This window comes from Paramormyrops kingsleyae, chromosome 19, assembly GCF_048594095.1.
Source record: "Paramormyrops kingsleyae isolate MSU_618 chromosome 19, PKINGS_0.4, whole genome shotgun sequence".
In the NCBI taxonomy this organism is placed as follows: Eukaryota; Metazoa; Chordata; class Actinopteri; order Osteoglossiformes; family Mormyridae; genus Paramormyrops; species Paramormyrops kingsleyae.
Window position 1 is genome coordinate 6,501,728 of NC_132815.1, and position 23,633 is coordinate 6,525,360.

The 23,633-nt window shown below is 47.7% G+C and overlaps 1 protein-coding gene across 1 annotated transcript in view; it reads right to left on the minus strand.

The window, feature by feature from the left end:
* The window catches only part of slc35f1 (solute carrier family 35 member F1), a 69,998-nt gene that overhangs the window by 21,269 nt on the left and 25,096 nt on the right, over positions 1–23,633 (minus strand). The window contains exons 2-6 of the mRNA XM_072702840.1: positions 21,088–21,263; positions 8,925–9,052; positions 3,677–3,836; positions 2,700–2,856; positions 1,644–1,696 (exon numbers count right to left, since the gene is read on the minus strand). Of these exons, the coding sequence (XP_072558941.1) occupies positions 1,644–1,696; positions 2,700–2,856; positions 3,677–3,836; positions 8,925–9,052; positions 21,088–21,263 (674 nt within the window). The remainder of the gene's footprint in view (positions 1–1,643; positions 1,697–2,699; positions 2,857–3,676; positions 3,837–8,924; positions 9,053–21,087; positions 21,264–23,633) is intronic.

Genomic DNA, 23,633 nt, shown 5'->3' on the forward strand with positions numbered 1-23,633 from the left:
CCCTCTGCTGTTTGCAGATGTTATTGAGCTTCAAGCTTCTGGGCTGAAGGAGATTTGAAATGGAGCATGGAGAGATTGGGGAGGCCCGACCCGCACGATCTCTATATACATGACCCCTGAATTTAATTAATGCTCAATACACATAAGGACTCATATTCTCACGGTCGATTCCTTCGGTGAAATATATGACTTCAAGCTCAACCTCAATGAAAGGGAACTTCTACTATTTCTAATAATTGGCCAATTCTACATTTCTAAAGGCACATTTCCAGTTGACTGATGGAACCTTCACCGCCCCACAAATTTAGACATCCCTTCTACTCATTCCTGCTTCAGGCTGTTCAAAAATTGCCCCCCCCCCGCCCCACCTGAGTTCTACAGACCTGACCAGGCGTACAACTTGTTTCTGCCAGTCAAATACTGGGTCAAATACTATGATTACCTGCGTTCTCCTGCCAGTAAGTCTCAGTACCAGCTACTGCACATCACACGACCTGCCCATATCAGAAGATAATTTCCTGAGAACTCCCTGAAGTACCTCAGCTTAGATTCTTGGACAGGATTAGAAATGCTCTTAATGATTCCGCAGACAGTGCTGTGAGACTTGGGGCCCATCTTCTAATTGTACCACAATACCAGTGCTTGGCTAACTTTTAAGGTGTGATCTCACCTCTCTCCATCTTTCCCTGCTTAATTACTTTTTTTTCTGAAACATATTCTTATTTTATGGCATCAGTTCAGCCTGTGTAAGTTCTTGGGATATTTTATGTTACTCTGTATCAGTGTTTCCCAACCCGGTCCATGGGAACCCTCAGATGGTCCACGTTTTTGCTCCCTCCCAGCTCTCTGCCAGACAGTACACATTTTCGCTTCCTCCCAGCTCCCTGCCAGACAGTACACATCTTTGCTCCCTCCCAGCACCCTGCCAGACAGTACATATTTTTGCTCCCTCCCAGCTCCCTGCCAGACAGTACACATTTTTGCTCCCTCCCAGCTCCCTGCCAGACAGTACACATTTTTGCTTCCTCCCATGGACTGGACTGTCTACAGGTCCCCGAGGACCAGATTGGGAAACACTGCTCCATGTAAGTTTCCTACGTTGTCATGCCTCCCCTGCTTTGTGCACCATGGTAAAATGAAAATAAGAATACATACTGTATACCTGTATATAATTCTATTTATCTGTTGGTTTATTTTATTGTATCCCTGAATGCATCACAGCCATTAGTTGTTGTTGGTGTTGTTTTTAAACCTTGACTGAGGAAACCGTGCAGGAATTCCAATGTGCTTGTACGTCTGTGTCTGCGGAAGTGCCAAATACATTTTAGTTTCTATTCAAATCGGTTTTGAGATCTTTGGACTGAGCGAAGCTGCAACCGCAGGCGGCAAAGCCCCCTGCCTGTCTTCGCTGCGACTGTTCACCCTACAGCCTCTGCTCATCATCCAAACACTCCTCCGTTCATCAGCGAAGCCGCATTCCTGGGACAGCCCTCCGGAATGAAAGGATGGAGCATATGACAGGGAGTAACTGACTCAGTGGGCTGATCGATTCCACCCCCGCAGCTGTGGCACTCGATCTCGGAAGCTTTCTTCCCCGCTGACGATTCCGCGTAAGATTGCGAGGCGTCCCCCGAATGCCTCACCTATCTGCCAGTCCCAGGGCACCTTCAGCAGCTCCTTGTGCTCCATTATGGCTCTGGAATGGAAACACAGAATAATCAGTCACATTCTGGATTCCTCTTCGACACCTCAACCCTAGATGAGCGTTAGACTTAATGAGGACGACGAGATGGAAAGTAAGGTCGGACATGAGGTTTCTCAAAGTCAGGTTTGCAGACTGATAAAAACCGTGGCCAAAGAAGGGATGAAAATCCCGGCCTGGTCAGAGGGGAACGACCACGTGGTGTAGCTCCACATAGGTGATTACATCAGTGGCCACCAAAACATCGACAGTAGCTACTAGTTGGGCACAGGGAGTCAATAAGTAGCCAGCATAACACTTATTAGAAATCGAACGTATTTTTAAAAATATTTTGAGCATACAAAAGTATTTCATTTTCTCAACCATATATTGTCAGAATCGTTGGTGCCGCTGGTGCCCCTCCAGCGTTGCCACGGTTACAATCTCATCTACAGCCAGCATCCAAAAGTGCCTTCTCACCATCTCATCGAGTACGAGCCGATTTTTTTTTTAAATAAGCAAAGGGATGATGGTCGGAAGAGCCGGCAATTTGTCATTAGCGTCATCTTAAAGGAGAAGGGCTGAAGGGGAAAGGGGAAAGGGAGGAGCGATACGTGTCTTAAAGGCGAGGTTTCCAGTAAGCGTGTTTCACGGCGTTCTCTGACAGGTACGTCTGCCGAGTTGGGAACCATCTGGACACGCCGTACATGAGAACGGAGAGACCCCTTCGGGGGAAATGAGAGAGGTGTGGAGCCAGGATGCAGATGCCGCATGGGGAGACCTTGTATCGGACAACCGGCATAGGTGGCACTTGTGTGGGGTGGATGCGGGGCGACTGAGGTGAAGTCAAGGAGGAGAGACCATGGAGGGGGGTCACAGAGGCGGAGCCAACTGAGGAGGGACTACAGAGGCGGGGCCACAGAGGAGGGGCCATGGAGGCGGGGCCACAGAGGAGGAACCACAGAGGCGAGGCAATGGAGGCAGGATGATGGAGGCGGGGCCACAGAGGCACACTCACAGCTGGATGCCGCTGAAGAAAGAGCCAAAGAGGCCCATCATCCCCAGGAACTCCACGCGGCTCAAGTTCTTCACGATGAACTCCTCACACACATTGGAGATCCCGTACAGCGTGGCCCCCGCCAGCACCAGCAGGTCCCCCAGGAGCTTGTGGTCCCCTGAAGGGGTAGTGAGTCAGAGTCAGCAGGAAGGCAAGTGGAAGGGGGCCACAGTCACACACCCTAATAAAATGCTCACTAATAGCAAAGTTGATTAAACAGAAATTCAAATTTCTCACATGAGTGAGAGATAATTATAGAGGCGTGTAAACCGAAGATTCAAAGAGCTGAATGATGCTGATATTCCTTAAAGGGGAGGGGGATTTATATCCACAAATGTCCCTCCCATTTGACTCTTGACCAAACTGAAAAAAATATAGGCACTGCATGGTGATAGCTAACTAGTACAACTAACAGGGTGATTACTACCATACTCACCATCTGACCACATGATTCTCCTCAATAGACACCAGTATATACACCATGCAGTAAGAATCCCAAAAGTGCTACAAGCTTACAAATGCTTTTACTGTATCAAGCACAAACTCAGCACCAATAATCTGAGACCAATTTAGAATGTCATTCTTCTGTTTTTTTTTTGCATAAATCAGCTTTCTATACACTTTTCCAAAAACTATTTTGAAGTCAAAAGACTTTCCTTTCTGAAGGAATGAAGGAGACGAGATTATAGTCTTTCCCCATAATCTGTTCCTTTTAAAAGAGCAGAGTGGGTTTTCTCTTATTGGATCAGGTAGAGCCCAAGGTAAATGCATTTGCTTCTTATCCATATTTAATATTATGCAAAAATCCAATTTGCGTGGATCAGGGGTGCCTTGTTACATGCGGGCAGATTCGACGTGACAGATGAAGGCGAGAGCAGCCGGATGCGAGCGACACGGATGGGTGGAACGGGCCGGACTGGGCGGGGGGAAGGACTCACCCAGGCCCTGCTGCCGGCCCACCAGTACGTCGGCGCCGACCATGCAGCCCATACCCAGCAGGCAGACGCCGACGCCCACGAAGTGCACCACCTTGTACCTGACGAGCAGGAAGAACCAGGAGAGCAGCAGCACCACAGGGATGACGAAGCAGTCCAGGAGCTGCAGAGGGGGGAGCGGGGCGGGGAAGAGCAAGACAATCAGCCAGGGGGCGGGGCCGAGGTCGGGTCGGGAACCAGCTCCATCAGCATCCCATTAAGGGATGATGACTCATAATCACCCGGTGACTTATTGGGAATGGGCAAGGGACTCAGTGCAGAGCATGTAAGGATGGAAGACACAGGACTGCCTCCACGGCGCTAATACAGCACAGACTGGGGGGGGCCTGCTGTTCGGGGTGGGGGTGGGGGGGTGCATTTGTGATGGAAACAGTGACGTCACTAACAATGGCTGACGTTAAAGTGGGAGCCATAAATAGCCAGTCCCCCATGGCTTTTTACGCACGTTCCTTCGATGACGTGTGGATATGCACTCCCAGCTGCCCATAATTACTATAAAACCAAAATACACCAGCAAGCCTACACAGGCAGACAGGCAGGCAACCCTACAGGGTTTCTGTCTGATATCGCCGTTCTCATGCATGTTGTTCTGGTTATTTCAGACGCGGCCCCAGAACGATGACAGATCCAGAAGAGCATTGAAACGCCAGTGTGCTCATAACAGAGTTAATCACAGAGTGTTAATCACAGAGTGTTAATCACAGTGTTTTTATTAGCATGTTTATGAAATTGCTAACACAAGGGCAATATGGTGAAGGAAAGAACTAGCAAAAAAACAAAGCCTATAAAATAAAATATTTAAAATATGTACAAATATTAATACACCGTTATAAGCACTTAATATGTTATGGACAGGAAATTACGCTCAGGTTCTCCATTGGGAGGGGGGCGGTTGGGTTTCTGAGCCCCTCCCACTTCCTCCCCAATTTCCTCCTTTACTCAAATTGCTATACGTCACCATTGGCCCCCCCCCAACACACGACACCCATGTCGACAGGAGGGGCGAGGATTAGCGTGCACCTCGACCCGATGTCAGCGCTGCCAGCAGCCCACTTCCTGTCACTCTATGGGCTGTAGGCAAGTGATGTAACACGTGTGGGGGGGGGGGGGGGGGGAGCATCGCTCGCTGCAATCCACCCACATCCCCGTAGGTGCCCGGTCAACTGTAAAAGTCGCTGCAGAACGATTCAAGGTGGACGGCTCCACCTAATGGGGAGGGGGGGGGGGGGGGGGGGGGGGGGTAGTGCTGTCCTCTACACATACAGCTAATGACACATTGGAGATCAAACCTGGATCCTCTGTAAGGTGAGGCCAAGCCTTGTGTTTTCACTGTCATGGGTGGCTCCTGCAGCTATGGCCGCGCTTCATCCATTATGTCTGGGAATTCTTTCCTAGCCTGCTACTAAAAGGCATCCTTAAAGGGACGGTCATACTAGCGCAAAAACAAACATCTGTGTTCAGTTCCATTCGAGCCACGCAATGCAACAAGGAGAAACCTTAAATCCCGTTGCTTATCCAATCCGGTGCGGCATGGGCGGGGTCGACCTGTCAATTCCACCGAAATGCAATGGAGGAGGATATTTTATCTGTATTTCCATCATTATGAAAAGAAGGTCTTTATTATACACTAATAATAATGATGATAATAATAAACTGTGGGAGCATTTGTGCTGTTACGACAAATTAACCCTTTATACCGCTAATGTGTACTTGCGTACCAGTTACGTCAATCACTGTATATAACATTGCTGGCTAGCATGTTTCTCACATATCTTGTCATACGGTATTTTCAAAAGCAACATTATTAATTAGCTGACTGAAAATACCATGGTATATCCAAATACTGCAGTATCATCCGGTCATCTCTACTCAGTTCTACGAAGACACTGGATAGTTTTTCATGTTAGCGTGACCGGACCTAAACCTAGCCATGACTTTTTTGCCCAATATACTGGACTGACAAAAACACTCAAAAGCATGTCAAGGAATCTCACATTTTCTGAATAGCTAGCGAGGGTCGTCAAGGATCCTGGGAGATCACCTTACTTGTGTTTTGCACTGCACAAGCTGATACTAGACTGCGTGACATCACCGCCCAACAACGGCAAACGATTGGACCCGCCTGAGTTTAAAAAAAAAAAAAAAACGGTGAAGCACCTGCTTTTGGGACGTGTCCGACGGAGGCCAGAACCCCAGCACGTTAATCAGAACAATGTCCACTTTGACAGAGAACACATGGAGGTGGTAGTGCTTAGACCCGATGGTTCTCCCGACTGCGATTCCTGGAGTAACGCCAGGCCTCGTCATCGTTCTCAGCAACTAATTATCTCAGCTTAATGGGAAAATCTTTTATAGCGTGCTTTACACACGGCTGCACGGATATTAATATTAACGAAGCATGGTCTGACTTCATTACAGTTCATACGGAAAAGCTAAGAAATGAGCAGAATGTCCAACCTCAAACTCTGGGGGGGTGGGGGGGGGGACACCAGATGGGTATAAGCTCTTACGTGTCTCGGGGGTCCGGCTTCCCCAAGGCATGTCCGCACACCACAAACTAGCCTTGATGGCTTTTGGAGGAACAAGCTGGATTTCACCAGTCCAGATGTATGATGGCAGATTGTAAGCTGTGTTACACAAAAGCAGCCACCAACTTTGCAAAACCTAATGAGGAAGATTGTGTCTGTCTTCAGCGTACCTGGCCTCCACTTGCGAAGTTACCTTTTTTGGCAGCAGAATACTTACCAGATCAATTGAGGTTAAGTAACAAGATTCCCACTCTGGGGATTTAATCCTTTTTGTTTCGTATCTATTCCCCGAACCACTACACCTACTTGCCCTATATTTCGTCTCCAAATTACGAACATCTGGTTCAGCAGGTGTTATTTAACTGCTCTATTTTCCTCCGATGCAAAATTAACAAGATTTGCAGACACCCCCGGTCTCTGTCCCACATTCTGCCTCGAAGGTCGCTTTGTAATACGGAGCCCAGTAGAGGAGTGAGCGGACATACCGCTGCGTCACTTCGATTTTCACGCCGCCGGGCCAGAAGCTGCCGAAGGCGGACAGAGAAAAACCCCGTGACTTGAGTCTCCTCTGATCGCGGAAATGCTGGTCACTGACTGAGCGCTAACAATTTCCAGTCATACCATATTATTTAATAGGCATATGGACAAGACAGAGAGCTGATGCAATGTCATGGTTTATGAGGAAGAACAACGAGAGAAAGCTAAACAGTGCCTTCAGCTGTCCTCCGCGTTTGTGCTCAAAGTCTCAAGTGTGAGCTGGCGCACCTCTCGTTGTTGACTTGAGGCTGACATTTTTACTAGTTGAACGAAAGAGATAGTTTTGGGCAGAGCTCTGCACTAGGCGATTCTAGGATCTTTTAAGGTGGGGGGGCATAAGAGGGACCATAATTCATACAGAGAGGCTAACTTTATCATTTTCCAATGATATGCTTTGAAGGGGTGAGTGACAGGGCAGTCAGCACACCGAGGGCCAATCAGCTTTCAGCTGGCCCCTGTGGTTCCGCCCCCATATATTGTCTGGGATATCGCTACTCTGTCGTTTCTGTGAGCCCTGATCTGCAGCTGGTTTATTTATGGTGAGCCCGAGACCCACTTCTGTATCTCGCTTGGTTTCATATGGACAGTTCTACAGCACCCGGAACAAGCCTTAGGGTGCTGAAGTATTTTCACTTCAACACCTCTACAGACTCGGCACATGTCCTGACAGCACACTAGGGCCTCGTGTCCACACAGCCACTACGATCCCAAGCCCCCTTCCTATTTACCTCAGCGAGCCGCCGGGGAAACGAACTCGCAAGGTGCTCGTGGTCATGGCTCAGCCAATGTCACAATCCAGGTTAGAAACCAGGGGTTTGCTTAGTGGGTCACACTGCTCTGGGTATCATGAGTGCCTTGTTATTGTGGGAGGGGGACATCTCAGGAGGGTGAGTCTGGTTCCTTTCCTGTGTTGACTCATCCTGCCCATCGTTAAACTCGATGCATTCTCTTCTTTCCTGGCCCAGTAAACCTGTCGTGCTCCCAGAGCCCCTGCCGAGTCACAACCCCCAACCCTTGCACCTACATTCAATCTCTGTGTGGCTCACTGGGTTAGAAGGCTATGTTTATAATAGAAAGGGTGCTGGTTCAAATCCCAAAGTTGGCGGAGTGATTTCAGCTCATGTGAGTTTTACTTACACAAAAATATTGTGAAGGCAGAATGAAAAACGATTGGTTTAAAGAGACAACCAATCAGATTGTAGAGGAGGTGGGACCAAGACATCTGTTTGGTTGGTTCCCTCTCCTCTAGCCGCTTGGACCTACCTCCTCTACAATCTGACTGGTTGTCCCACTGAACCAATCATTTTTCGTCCTGCCCTCATTTTCGTGTAAGTAAAACTCCCATGAGCGTTATATCACCAGTGGGGTCCAGAGCAAGGCCCTTAATTCTTCCCACCCTTAATTGCTCCAGGGACGGTCTGAACCTACTCACTTGTATATCATTTTGGATAAAAGTGTCTGCTATATAAATGTAGTCACCTGGCTAAATGAGCTCTGTTTCCTTATTTGTTAGTCCCTGGGAACCTGGGCAGGGAAACCCCATTCCCCTGCTCTGTGTCAGGCCGTTTCTGGTAGGTTGGCTGTTATGTATCTCAGCTAGGGAAATGCTCACGAGGGAGACACCGATGCGGCTCGCTGCGTTGGCCGTACCCTCAAAGTTTGGGGCCCAGAGGACATGCGAGATCGATTTCCCCTCCCAAACGTATACGGGGGAGGCTAAAAACCGGCAGAGAGTCAGAGAAGATTAGAGGAACGAGAAGGGTAAAGGAGAAAAAAAATCAATCCATCGCTTGACGTGACCCTCAGGTAATCATGTACACCCTTGACCACGACCAACAAACACTCTGAAGAAAGTTCTCAGTGAGGCCGTCTATGTGATGATGCTGCACTAAGGTCCGCTGATTTAAAAGATGGATATTAATACAGTGTTACTTCAATCCACCATGAATGGGAATCGTACATTTCCATGAGTATTGCTGGGGGAACAGGTGGCACTTTAATAAATCATGCCCAATGCATACACACTGCCATGCTCATGCCTCCAGTAAAAAGAGCACAAGCCAGTGCCCAAGGCAGGAAAGGCACAAACTAGCATGTGCGAAGGGCCGTGCAGCCATCAGACTTACCTGTACACTGGTCAGCGTCGTGTACTGGTAGGCTTTGATCACCAGGTAGTTGGCTTCTATGTCTATTAATCCCAGAATCATATATTTCCACCATCGTCTCTTCAGTATTGCCAGCAAATTCTCCTCTCCTGCCAGGCAGATGGGGAAAGAAAGGTCTCCGATTAGTTCAAGGTACCATTTGGCTGCCATCTTTACTATTTAATTAAAAGAGATGATAATTTCCAGAACTCAAAACACAATGCATTACATAGACCAGCAATGTTTTCCCCAGTGTCAAGATTTTGACAATTAATCTGCTTATTTTTAACTGAGGAAATATTTTAATGAAGAAAAAAAAATGCTAATATTTTCCACAAGTCTAATGTACATGTAGAGTCAGTGTTAATAACAGTACTGAGCTTGCAACCAATGTGCTACAAAAAATTAAGTGATAAATGAGGCAAAAATATGTTTTGGTGATTTTCCAAGATGAACTAAAGCTGCTTGACGTCGGGTGCACAGTGATGGGGCAAAAAAGTAGCTGTAGTAATACAGATGGAATTGGTCAACACAACCTTCAAGCAACAGTGGGTAAATCTCTCAGTCAGCGTGTGGCTTTGCGATGCCAGATAAATGGAAGATGGTACGATAATGCAGAAATTTCACTGAAATCTGTTCAGTTTTTTCACTAAGAACGAGTGCAGACTGTCGCATTTGCCCATAGCACTTTGTGGCAATTACTCTGGGAGTGGTGTTACATAACAATGAAATTTAATTAAAATTAACTGAATTGATTTCTTTTGGCTGCACAAAGCTTCCATTTAAGCATGCTTGCTGACAGAAATGACAAGTGTATACTCCTTAATCTACTAATCATTAACCAAATACTGCCTGGAAAATGTTAATATTGGTGTGCAAATCAACAGTCTTTCTCTCTTAAGAGACGCCATTAATTTAAGAGACTTAATTGAGACAACTGCGTAGGACGATGTAATCCACTTCGCCTACTTAGAATTATAACGATATACCACTGATGTCCATGAGAAAATATTGTTTGGCATTCTTAGGACCGCTAATGTAAGTATGTAAATATAATAATAATAAATATATTTAATAACTTCACCGCCCTCACATCTTGTAGGAACTGGAAAAATATCAACACGGAAGGACCACAGCGGCTAACATTAAAGCAAAAACCAGCTAAATGCATCACAAAATGTGGCACATTTTCCATGCCTGCAGAAGAAGAAGGTGTTCCTGTCTTTCCTATCCAAAGCCCACACTCTGGCATGGAGTAAATGTAAAAAAAAAAAAACAATTAACACCACGGTACGAACAGACTCCCTGGCCCCGTTTCCCTCAGACACCAGATGTTAGCCGTTCTGCGGGACCCTCTGTGTGATGTGACCACTTTGCAATACCAGTTCCCAGGCCAAACAAACTTTTTTTTTATGTGAAACTTTACTGTCCAGCTAGATACGACACACGAAACACCTCCACAGGTGAGAAGAGCCACAGAAGTCAGGCATTCTTCCAGGCGGCTCAGCATCAAGCAGAAATATTTATAGGAATGTATGATCTAAACATCTCCTGCAGCTACTGTATCTCAGCTGCTGTACACCTTTAATCTAATCCCACTCGCCGTGCACCCAGAGATGTTTCCACACAGCTTCTTAGCAGAGATATTGTACTGCACGCTGTTTGTATGGCGGCATGTTTGAAAATTACAGTGCTTGTTTCATGGTCGTCACCAGCTGCACATAAACATCAGACGTGACATTAATTAACATCTACAGACGACAGTCGGGATCAAGAAATGTTCCGTTAGCAATTAATGCAACACGATGATAACCACGGAGACGGAGGGAAATGCTGCGCCGAAGTACATAAATCCATAAATGAATGAACGGGCAGATTGATGCGACACATCGCAGCTTGAATGTTGCACAGTATAATCGCGGGGCTTTTAATTCCGAAACTGAAGCATCATTTGGAGACCAGCCCTGATTGGTGCGAAGGGGGGGTACCAAGACCTGGAGCAACCCCCTGAACCTCAGACGTTTTTATGATGTGCTGGTGGGGGAGGTAGGAGGGGGGGGGGATGTTCCAACCTCTGTCATGTCCGTGGTAAGATAACGCTGTGGGTGTAATATAAGCATGGCCACCCCCACACAAACCCTGCATGTAACGACGTTCCACAGTCCAGGCCTCGGCGCAAATGACTAAAAAAGGCTCTCGTTATTTCTCTGAGGCTGCCTTGAGCTCCGCTTTGCCCAGAGACAACATCCAGGACGCCCCCAGAGACATGCAGGCACCGCTGAAGCTGTGGATCTCACGGCACTACAGCCAAACTGTCACTCATCCCGCTCCTACAATAGCAACAATGTTCTGTAGTTATGATCACTCTGAAAACAAAGCCCGAGCACACAGAAGATGTCGGAAAAGAATAGTGAAACTTTATCCACCCCCAAGGGGGAACTCCCTTCTCTGCTGACCCCATTGCGCTTTCCATGAGACACACAGGCACATATACAGGTGAGAGCAAGCTTGGGGGGGGGGGGGGTCACTGCATAGGGCCAGGGAGCATACAGCACCCCAGGAGCTGGGGGTTAAGGGCCCAACAACAGCATCAATCAGCCAGCCCTGGGATTCAAACCAATGACCTTCTGATCATGAGTACAGAGCCCTAACCCCCCCCCCCCAGGTTACTAATGCTAAACATTTTAATGCCATTGTAAAGGTATTTTTTATCATGGTACTCCTGCTGTATTCCAAGTCCACTGCATGCTTCTTCATGGAGGATGAGGAAGATGGATGTGTAACTTCTGTTGGACTGTTTAGCAGAACCAGTGTTTGAGGGGAAAAAAAGGCTGAAAAACAAGGCAGACAGTCGCTGTCTAGTCAGGAGGCACTGCCAACACAAGCGGCGCTCCCCCCCATCCATTCCCACCCACCTAATCGAACCCGGGGCCCCTCAGGCACGGTAACAACAGAGGGGTCACATCAGCTCTGCACTCCATGCCAGCAACTCCCCCTCTCCCCGCCTCGCTAATTAAGGCGCTCCAGAATCATCTTTCATCTGCAGTCGTGTGTTCGCATTTTTAACCGGGGGTGGGTGGCAGTAGTGGTGGTTTGGGGTCACTTCAAGGGACAGTAAAAAGCTACATCATGCAGAAATCGGCCCTGATCTGGAAGCCACTCGCTCTCCACCTGTCGTCAGACTGGGATGTACTGCTGAATGCAAAGTGCCTTATTTATTGTATTGGGAATGTTTGTCATCATGAACTGGGGGGTACTTTGTCCTCTGCTGAAAGCATCCTCTAATAAACTTTAATCGTCATTTAGATCCTGCACTGGGTAAGTGGCTGGAAAATGGATACAGGGATGGATGTTATTCATGCACAAGGTTCTTTTAGAGCAAATTTCGTGGTCTGCGATTGTTATGGAAGAGTGTTCTCCAACTGTGGGTAGCACTGTTGCCTCCGGCCTCCAGGGCTGAACGGGGGTTCGAATCCCACCTCCGCTCTTTGTGTGTGTGGGTTTTTCCCCAGGTACTCCGGTTTCCACCCCCAGACCAAAAAAAAGCAGGCAGCTGAATTTGCATCTCTAAATTGCCCAGTGTGTGAATGTGTGCTCTGTGCCTCCTGGAATAGGCTCCAGACTGACCCTATACTACTGAAGTGTTATGGACAGATACGTATAGATACATATAGAGGTGGATAGTTCAGGTCCAATAATCCAGACCAGGGTTTTGTTTCAACCAACCAGTTGAGTACTTTGAGTCTGCGACTCTTGATACTGAACTGGTTGGTTGAAACAAAACCTTGGTCTGGATTTTTACTTTCTGGACCTTTCCACCTCTAGATACATATATAAAGAAACATACAAACAAAACACCCTTGTAGGCAGAGGCGCCCGAAAGCTAAAGCCAACTAAGCCGCTGCTTAGGGCCCAGCGACCACCAGGGCCCCCCCCCCATCTGATCAGCCTGTCAGAATGGGAAGATGACAAATAACTTCATCATACTTTGCTTAGGGCCCCAAAAAAGGGTTGGGCCAGCTCTGCGTGTAGGTTAAAATATATATTATATATACTGGACACACAGCTCGTGGTCACGACTTAAGGAGCTGGGCGTGGCTTGGTTGCTAGGGAAACCGTGAGGGAGATGTTTTACCTGGAGAGAGGGGTTCGGGAGAGAGCTCCTGGCTTTGGATGCAAGCCAGCGAGATGAAGACGTAATGAGGAGCTTATTGCAGCTGTACGCCCACTCTGTGCGATTATATAATGAACTGTATCGATAATAGGAGGACTCCCGGGAAATCACGTCCCAGGGAAGCCTCCGTAGAAGGATCCAGAAACCTCAATCATCTCCTCAACACGATTAATCTAAAACAGCAGCTGTCTCCGTCATAAATGCAGATGGACATTAGGAAAGAGTGTGAAAACGTCAGAACGGAGCCCAGAATGTGGAAAGGGGTGGAAATGCAGCTCAAAATGTCACGCTTAGTTTGTGATAAACTGGACTGCAGTGAGATTTTCCTGGAAAGCCTTTTCTGTGGCACTATGGAGATAATCTCTTTGCAGGTATAATCCCTCCAGAACGCTTTCTGAAAGGAGAGCAGATTTTTTTTTTTTGTCACTAACAGGACATTCAATGGGACAGCATCCATCCATTTTCAAAAATCACTTATCCAATTAGGTGGGCTGTGAGCTGGAGCCAATCCCAGCGAGCATATGCCATCAGGCAGGGTCGCCCCCCGACGGAGTCTCCAATGAGACACTCATGCGGACACGGCGCACGTATTTGCTCTCTGGGTCGCACACCGAGGGCAATTTAGAGTTGCCGACTCACAGCATGTCCTATGCTGTGAATATGGAGGAGATCCACCGCACAACAGAGAGGTAGAAACTGAGAATTGAGAAAAAAAACTGAAGACAGACTCAGACCTGCAGCCTCAGACCTGTGAGCAAGCCAATATATAATATAATGAATACCTTGATGTAGATTTTTTTAAGATTGTCAAAATATCAGTTGTTTAGGTATGGAAACTGGAACCTTGTCCATGCTACTGTAGCATCTGCAGGCATTACCCAGCCCCTGCCTCCAGGGGGCGATCACAGCGGCAATCACAACAATAAATTCCTCAATATTATAATCTAGAGGTCAGATGTATGGGGTTCCTGATTAAAAAGAGCGTGATAAAGAACAAAACCACAATGGGCAAGTGTTCCTGGAGCAGGGAGGACCTGCAAGGCTGACTGCATTCCGGGCAGGACTTACTAAGGCAGCTCAGGTTAAACGGTCTGTTCTTATGTACAACAGGCAGGAGTCCAAATCCCAAATGGGACTCTATCACCCCCATAAAAGAGGCACTTATCCTAAATTGTTTCTCTAATTTATCTTAGCATATAAATGGGTAAAATTTGTGAGCAATATTAAATTGTTTAAACTGATATTTTTGCCAAAGTACCACATAATATAATTAAGAGAGTTTTACATAGTAACACTGAGCTAAATCTCTGGGAAAGCGTCACTTTTATGCATTTAACAAATAATAGAATATGGATATTTTAGGCTGCTTATCCAATGGATTATGATTTTGTAGACATATGGTCTTTCGGCAAAATTAAGAAGCATTATTGTGGCATTTTTCACAGAATTCAATCGTAAAAAGCAGAACTACAGAAATTTTTTTTGAAAGGATATTTTATGGAGTATAACTTTATAGCTGAAGGTAACTGATTAAACACAAAATCTGCCTGTTTTCTTTGTGGCGCAGGGGTGGTTTCTGGACAAAGAGACCAACTTTAAAGCCGATTAATGAATATTTGATTTTGCACCAGCTGTGGAAATGATTCGGAGAAGGGAGACAAATCCAAGGCTAACCCTCGCCGAATAGGAGGCTTTGGACGTACCAGTGATATTTCAGCTATCATCTATTTTTTATGGAAGTATCTGGAAGGTGGGTTTTGGGCTCCCTCCAAAATCCATTCTGTCGACACCCAGAAAGCTTCTGAATGACTCCATCTGATTGGCTCTTCATCACGCCTGACAGGAAGCTTTGCAGGCCTCCAAAGAAACACTGCTTTGTGCAAGAAAATCAATACGGTGGAGTCGGCCCAAAATACGGGAAACGTACAGTAAACATCAAACCGCTAACGATCAAAAACATATTAATGGCACATCTGTGAGTGGGGGTGGGGGAATGAACTGCAATTTCTTTTTTTAATGGTTATCTTCTGGCTGCTCTGCTACAATTAATTACAATTATGACTGAGTATTCATACGAAACAGGCGTGACGAGGGCAACTAAGCAACAGATGGATTCCTGAGCTGTATTCTGCACAGATGGGTCCTTATATGCATGCAGACATGGTGCATCTAGGTACAGCTACTTGCCACATTCTCAGCCCGTTAGTGCCATTAGGTCTTGGAGTCGATCTGACAACCCCCCCCCCCAACCGGCACCCCCTCCTGGAGCCATCCGGGGAGTCTTAGTGACATCACTCATTTATCTGCGGGCTTTCTGACCACGGAAGGTCCAAGCCGGCCATATGCTGAGAGGCGACGGCGATCTCGAAGGGCGCGCGGTGTGCCAAAGCGGTTCCGTAACAGATGGTGCCGCCGTGAAAGAAGACTGCGTTCGTGGGCAATGGTGGTGTAACGGTGAAGGCGACGCGCTCGCAGACCGCCAGGCTGCACCCTTAGCTTCCAGTAGGAGGACTGCTGACATTGCTTCTAGAAACGTCCGGCAGCTTCAATCATCTATCCAGGTTTAGATATAGGGGAAGCACAAAATGGCCCAGAGCCCCCAGATCAAGCACCATTTGTGCCACCAGCTTCAGTAAGGTGGAAATTTCCAGAACATGACAGGTGTCCCTGATATACAGTCTTTAATATCCTTGACCACGATTAAGCTCTCATGCTCTGTAATTCTTGTGATGCAACTTGAGTCTAATAATGTGAGACAGCCCATCGTTTTAGTCAGAAACATCGTTACTATCAATTAGCAGAATGAAACTGGTGTAATTAATAATGAAGCTCAGGGGCACAACGTGAAGTCGTTCAGTGTGAGAATCCGAATCTCGCCGGGAGTGGCAGTAAGGTCCTCCGTCTTGTTCATCTGCCCCCCCCACCTCCCCAGCAGACAGACGGGGGTCAGGATGTCAAGGTTGGGGGCATAGGGGGGCATGGCTGGGGCCAGAGTGTCTTGGGGGTGGGCTATGGGAGTCATACTGAGGCAAACTGTCTGTGTCATTCTACCAAAGCAGGTCTAAGCTGGTATAAAAACTAGCTGTCAAGCCAACAGCCGCTGTGTACAGCGATCAGGTTACAGGCAAATCTGGCACTGCAATGAGGGATGGGTAACAGTCCGCGGGCTGTTCAGGACTACACACCTCTGTATTTACAGTGTAAAGGGTAAGGGATCGGTTTATATTACAGCAGTGTATATCAGGACTACACACCTCTGTATTTACAGTGTAAAGGGTTAGGGATCGGGTTATATTACAGCAGTGTATATCAGGACTACACACCTCTGTATTTACAGTGTTAAGGGTTAGGGATCGGGTTATATTACAGCAGTGTATATCTGGACTACACACCTCTGTATTTACAGTGTGAAGGGTTAGGGATCGGGTTATATTACAGCAGTGTATATCAGGACTACACACCTCTGTATTTATAGTGTAAAGGGTTAGGGATCGGGTTATATTACAGCAGTGTATATCAGGACTACACACCTCTGTATTTACAGTGTAAAGGGTTAGGGATCGGGTTATATTACAGCAGTGTATATCAGGACTACACACCTCTGTATTTACAGTGTAAAGGGTTAGGGATCGGGTTATATTACAGCAGTGTATATCAGGACTACACACCTCTGTATTTACAGTGTTAAGGGTTAGGGATCGGGTTATATTACAGCAGTGTATATCTGGACTACACACCTCTGTATTTACAGTGTGAAGGGTTAGGGATCGGGTTATATTACAGCAGTGTATATCAGGACTACACACCTCTGTATTTACAGTGTAAAGGGTTAGGGATCGGGTTATATTACAGCAGTGTATATCAGGACTACACACCTCTGTATTTACAGTGTAAAGGGTTAGGGATCGGGTTATATTACAGCAGTGTATATCTGGACTACACACCTCTGCATTTACAGTGTGAAGGGTTAGGGATCGGGTTATATTACAGCAGTGTATATCAGGACTACACACCTCTGTATTTACAGTGTAAAGGACCAAATGCAGAGAATTGCCAGTGAAACACAGAGCCTGTTTTTTTTGAGCGATGTTGGCACATCTCCCCTCCCGCCCACCTTGAACACGAAACAGCAGACTACCGGTCCAATTTAAAGAAGCCGTCCAGTGGGGGGCGCTGCCAGGCAGCCCGCCCCGGGTTAACAAGCTCGCTCATTCATTAACGGCAGAGGTCCCGGTCTCAGCGGACGACACGTTTGCCTAATCTTTTGTACCCATCCCCCTCCACCCCCCTATCCGCCCGTCGTCATGGGGATCATGATGAAATTTCCATGTCATCATGGGGAGCCAGCTCTGATCCAGATACATCCAGAACATTCTATCAGAGGATATAGAAGAGTGATTAACTCACAAGGGTGAGGTAAGGAGCACACGCTGATTACAGCGTGTTGCCGCACCAGCCACAAGACAAACCACCTCAGGCATGAGAACTTGAGTGCAGCCATGCAGTGGATGATAACCTCAGCGCCACGCCAGTCCAAATGGACCGGTGTGAGTTTTTTTCCAGTGGCTGCAGTGCCAATCCTGCCACCAACCCCCAAATTTGCTCTGTAATTTGAAGGACCTCCTTGCTGGGCCAGATGTAGATTAACATCATTCCCAGGATGAAGCAACTGCAGGTTAAAGGCCTTGCTCAAGGGCCCAGTGAAGTAGGACCACTTGGGGCATTCATGGGATTCGAACCAGCAACCTTCAGATTACTGGGACAGACCCCTAGCTTCAGAGCCACCAATCCCCCCGCTAGCTAAATCACAAATGATATTTAGAATGAGGCAATAATATGGGGGACCAGGGCAATATCAAGACCGGAGAGAAGCTTTGGAGAGGGTGGTGAAGACCACACCATCACCAGGGTCACAGCCTGATCACTTCAGGACATTTTCAACATGGGGACCGTGACAATATTGGGACCAGAGGGCAGGGGAGGGCAGTATTAATATGGTGTACTGTGATATTTTTGGTATACTGCAGTGTCTGTTTTGATGTAAAAATTAGCTGAGTGGGGGGGGGGGGGTTTGTTCCCCATGATAAAATTTGCCATTCAGAAGTCATCTGAGTCACCCAGCACATCTGCTGTTCTCTCTCCATTCTAACAGTAAAACCACAAGCTTCAGAAACAAGCTTGTGATACAAGCTACACATAAGCCATAAGGACACTCGCAGTAGTGTAACATAAACCGCCGTCCACGTGCACATTCTGTTCATCATCACCGCTCGTGCTGTTTCCGAGATACCGCTCCTGTTTCTCTGTCTCCGCTGCCGCTCCTGTTGTCATTGTCCAAGGCTGCTGCGTAATGTTCACTCATTGTTCATGTTGCTGTTAACTGACAGCCTGCGAGAGGCTCTTGAGGACGCATTTCATTGTGTGATGTACTTCAAGTCAAATTTCCAAGACAATACGCAAAGCATGAAGCCTCAGAATCCGAGGAACAGAGTGTGGGACGCTAAGAAAAGGCACAGGGAATAACAGATCCGCCCCAAAATGTCCTGAAGGGTTTAATGTACAAAGCACTCAACATGCAGCCATAAACTCTTCACACAGGAGGCTCGAGCAAAGCACCAATTCCAGTGTTTCATCTGTAAGATGCCCTTTAATCTTAAGAGAGAAGTGGGCAGGTAAAAACAATACACAAGGCAAGCTTAGGCTTGGCTGATATTACGACAATACCGTGGTATTTTGAATATACTGTGTTGTTTTGAAATCTCGGTGACAAAAATAAGCGAGTGAACTGGGGAGGGGGGGTTGATCACCATAAGAAACTCTGCCGTTCAGTGAAATACATACCCCCCAGCTCAAGAAATGCTATTGTGGGGACCCCCCCCCCCCAGTACTTTATCAGTAAGATTTCGAAGCACCAGAATACTGATGCTTTTGAAAATACCATTAAAAAACAGTAGCCCAGGTATGAAGGAACGTTCCCAGAACTTTAGCCAATGCTATGTAAAGGTCTTCTCAAAGATGGCAGAGATTGATGCTGAAGTAACGTTAATGGAACGTTATTTCCACGTTTTGCATTTTAAAAAGGGTTCTGTCAATGCCAGCATATTAATATTATTACCTGAACATCCTTTTAACTTGTTGAAGCATATTGTTTTATAATAAAATATTATTGTATATATGTCTATACGGCGAATGCACATTCTAGCCTCGAACTCATGTAGTAGTGAGAGAACATTCAGGGAATGTTAAGAAAACTGGACACTTTGAATATTTCTATAGCTTAATTGTAACGTTCGGTTAACGTTCTTATGACGAAAAATTATTAGCGGGGAGAATGTGTGGACGGTGTGACGGTTCACAAATTTGGTTCTGCCCAAGCCTATAAGTTCATGTGTTTTTTCTTCCAGTTCACTTGAAATCTGGTATTAAAAACACAGGGAAAACATACATACACTGGCTGTAACTGACACTGGCAGCTCAGGGATTCAGACACAGATACAGACGCGGTCGATTTGCAGGGGACACCTTCAAAGGTTTGCCTGGCAGATACAGATGCCCGTTCAGACGTGCTGAGAGCTCACCTTCACTAGCGTGTCAGGCCAGAGGGGGGCGCCACATGCCATGCATACGTGAAGCACTGCGGCGGTTCGATATGACCGTCTGAGATGTAGCGGCAATGCGCTGTTCTATTCAGATCCCATCTCTGATAAATATTTCATTGAATGTTCAGGTCAATCTAGACAAGAGAACAGCTTTAAATGCTCCACCTCCTGGTTTTTATATAGAAATTATAACCTTCATAAAATTGGCAAGGGGGCGGCACTGTAACTTCATGCCTCTGGGACCAGGATTCTAGTCTCTGCCCTAGCTCTATGTGTGTGGATTTGCATGCTCTCTTGCCCGTAGGTGTGAATGGTATATATGCTCTGCGGTGAGTTGGCGCCCCATCCTGGGTTATTCTCTGCCTTGTGCCAGTCTGGATTGGCTCCAGACCACTGTGACCCTGCATAGGACAAGCGGGTATAGAGAATGGACGGATGGATGAAATTCGTAAGCGTGCAATTTTAGTCACACATTTCTTCCGTTCTGCGCGTGAGAATATTTCATTGCTATCATTCACACAGATTCAATCACTGTTTATCCATCATGAGGCAAAGTTTGAGGCCCAATCCAGGAAGCACGAGGCAAGATGTCCTAGACTGGATTACAGTGCATATACAGTGCATATAGTCCCAGTTAAATGTTTGCGTACTACTGCTTGAAACCATAATTACACATGCTTTACTCTGCATATACTTCCAGATTAACACAAATGGATGTCTGCCTTGTAGACTAAAGCATCACCTGATATATTTTGGCCCAGCATCTATGGGTGAGAAACCAGTTCAATAGAAAGAGAACTGCACACACAGAGGGTGGGGAGCAGGATTCAAACCCACAGCTGAGGCGGCGCGAGGCTGCCATGTTACCTGCTGAGCCAGCCCACTGCTATTCCAGTGAACATCTACTGCACAGAGCAGTGCACTGTGCACTGTAATTAGACTATCTCATCAAGTACGATCTACATAGCGGGCTATTTAGCGTGCGTGTGTGTGTGTGCGTGCGTGCGTGCGTGCGTGCGTGCGTGTGTGTGTGTGTGTGTGTATATACACACAAATAAATATGTAAATTTCACTGAAGAAAATCACGACATGGACTCTCTTCAAGGGTACAACAGTAACCATTCAAGATTTTTTATTCTGCCTTTTTGGTAACGGGGAGTTTTTCCACTACTTGCTGTTCCGTGCATGAAACTACTTGTGTCAAAATTGAGTAAAAGGTGTACTGGGTCCGTTGCATAGTTTATTTTCCAATACCCTGGAATTTTTTCAAGACATTCACGTACACCGCATAGATGTGGAGGGAGAAAGTGCAGTTCACAGGGACCCTGAGGACCGAGCCCCGCGGTTCCGGCCCCTGGCCGCTCAGGCGTACCTTGCCTCACTGCTAGCGTGGTGGTGTAGACCAGGAACAGCAGGATGTAGTTGAGGAAGCTCTGGAAGACGGGCGTGTTGGCGTGGAAGTCGTCCGCTAGGTACTTGCTCGTCAGGCCGATGCCGCAGATGAGGAGAGAGAGGACCTGACCCAGGGCCAGAGTCAGCAGCAGTTCTCTGGGCGAGAGGGGAGAGACGGAGGAGAGACCGTTACAGGCACAGCCCGGCGATGTCACGCTCAGTCCACATGGGACAGGAGAGGGGAATGACGACGGTACGACACAATCGTCACCGGCCTTGACAAGCACCTTCCCTGGGCAGAACGAGCCACGGGACATCGCCGCGACTGCAGAGCAGCGAACAGACAACGGACACATTCGCTGCAGCCAGTGACAGATGCATCGTGGGTAACCAGGTCGCCCCCCCCCCCCCTAGCGCCAGTGTGACAGATGTATCCCACACAGTGAAGTGCAGCTCATCCTCGGCCTCAGGAATATTCTGTAAACTCACTAGCTGTCTGGGGAAATTTACATTTGACCAGAATTTATAAATATTAAAATTCGGATATTCTGGTCAGAAGCCTGACTTCCTGTCATCCGTACGCAGGCGGTCCAGCTGATATGGGCCCGCTAATAGATCTCTGAGCATCCAGCCTGAGAGAGCTGTCAGTCTGCCTGGAGAGGCCAGGGGGACGGCCATCCCCAGGGGGACGGGGCTCTGCCACTCAGCTCCACCCCCCCCCACCCCACCCCCGCATGCACAGGCACACAGACGCACGCACTCACATACCCAGGCTCAGCGACACACCTACGCACCCACACACTAGCACATCCGCCTGGGTGAGAGCGTGGTAGCTGACACGAGCCGGTTAGAAAGGTGCCTCTTGCTGGCATTGCCGCCCGCCAAATCCGCTCGCCGGCTTTCATTAGCGGCCGCGATGAGGCCGATCGGGGAGCTCGCGCATGCGACCCAGCGAGGGTCATGACAGCTGTACGCCACACCTCTGGTTAGAGGCATTGTGCGGAGGACACGGACTGGAATTTTCCTGGATATTAGCTGTAATTAGTTTTCCGCTCCTCTGCGGGCCAGCGGGATTGACGGGCGACGGCGGTCTCATCCGAGGAAGACGGCCACCCACGTATGCCCCCCCCCCCCCCCCCACAGCTGGGGAAGATGGGACGGCTCCCCAATCACTTTCAATTACAAGCTTTAAGCGTCAAGACCGCCGCGTGCAGCCAGAGGTAATGAGCGTAATTACCGAAACCGCATTAAATTCCACACCAATAACGTGCAACAAACAAGCGCCGCGGCGCCCACAGTGACCGCCGCCGTCTTTATTGAGCTCCGGTCTCGTGGAGCCAGGCGGAACAGGGTCCTTAAGAGGAAGATAAACGGCATTCCCGCCGCTTGGCACGCTGCGACTTTCCACGGTGACTTTCAAATCCCATGGAAGAGGCGGGAGCGTCTCGCCCCGATTCATCCATCCATCTTCCTTAACTGCTCATCCAGTAGAGGGTCACACTGAACCTGCAGCCTGTGCCAGGTGGTGCAGGAGACACCTGGACGGGATGGTCGCAGGACACGCATGGTCGCAGGACACACGCGGTCGCAGGACACACGCGGTCGCAGGACACGCATGGTCGCAGGACACGCATGGTCGCAGGACACACGCGGTCGCAGGACACACGCGGTCGCAGGACATGCACCGCATCACTACGGGCAACTGAAACACCTAACCAGAGAATCTGGGGAGGAGCTGTAAACCACACACACACAGAGGTGGAGATCAAGAATCAAACTCACAACCACCAGCCAGTTGCAATGCTGCTAATTGACACATCTGGCTGATAGTGCTAGAGACTTCAGTGAAGTTAAACATTATTAAAAAACCTTTTATGACACAGGGACTGTTCAGAGACCTTATTAGCAAGTCATTAGAGATATTAATCATTTAAACAACCTAATCTTGTGTTTGTTCACAGCCAGTAAATACAGAGGCACGCTGCGGACATTTCAAAGGGAGAGCACGGCGCTGTACACAGGCTGGGGTAGCGCATCACGCTGCCCAAACACGCTCTCCACGCGGCCCACGGCGTTAAATACATGCAGCTTAAGGCATCCGTGCACCATATTGGACGTGTCCACACATTCACTGTCCCATTTTACCCAATACAAGGAGAAAAAAAATATAAAATAAAATTTGCATTTAGATGGAAACCAATTTGCTTTCCTCTTAGGCAATTATATCTCAGGTAAAACTAGCTTGCTTCTTCTTCTCCTGTCCTGACAATCAGCTCAGTGCAGGATGAAATAAAGGTACGAAAGACAGGATGCAATCAACAGGACACCACCGAACTCAGATGATGGTCTCCAGTCTCAAATAATCAACAGGACACCATCGAACTCAGATGATGGTCTCCAGTCTCAAATAATCAACAGGACACCATCGAACAGGCCACCCATTCCAGTTTTAATGGCGATAATCATCTTCTACTTGCCTATCCTGGCCGGGGTCATTGGGAGGGGGGAGGGCCCAGAACGCACAGG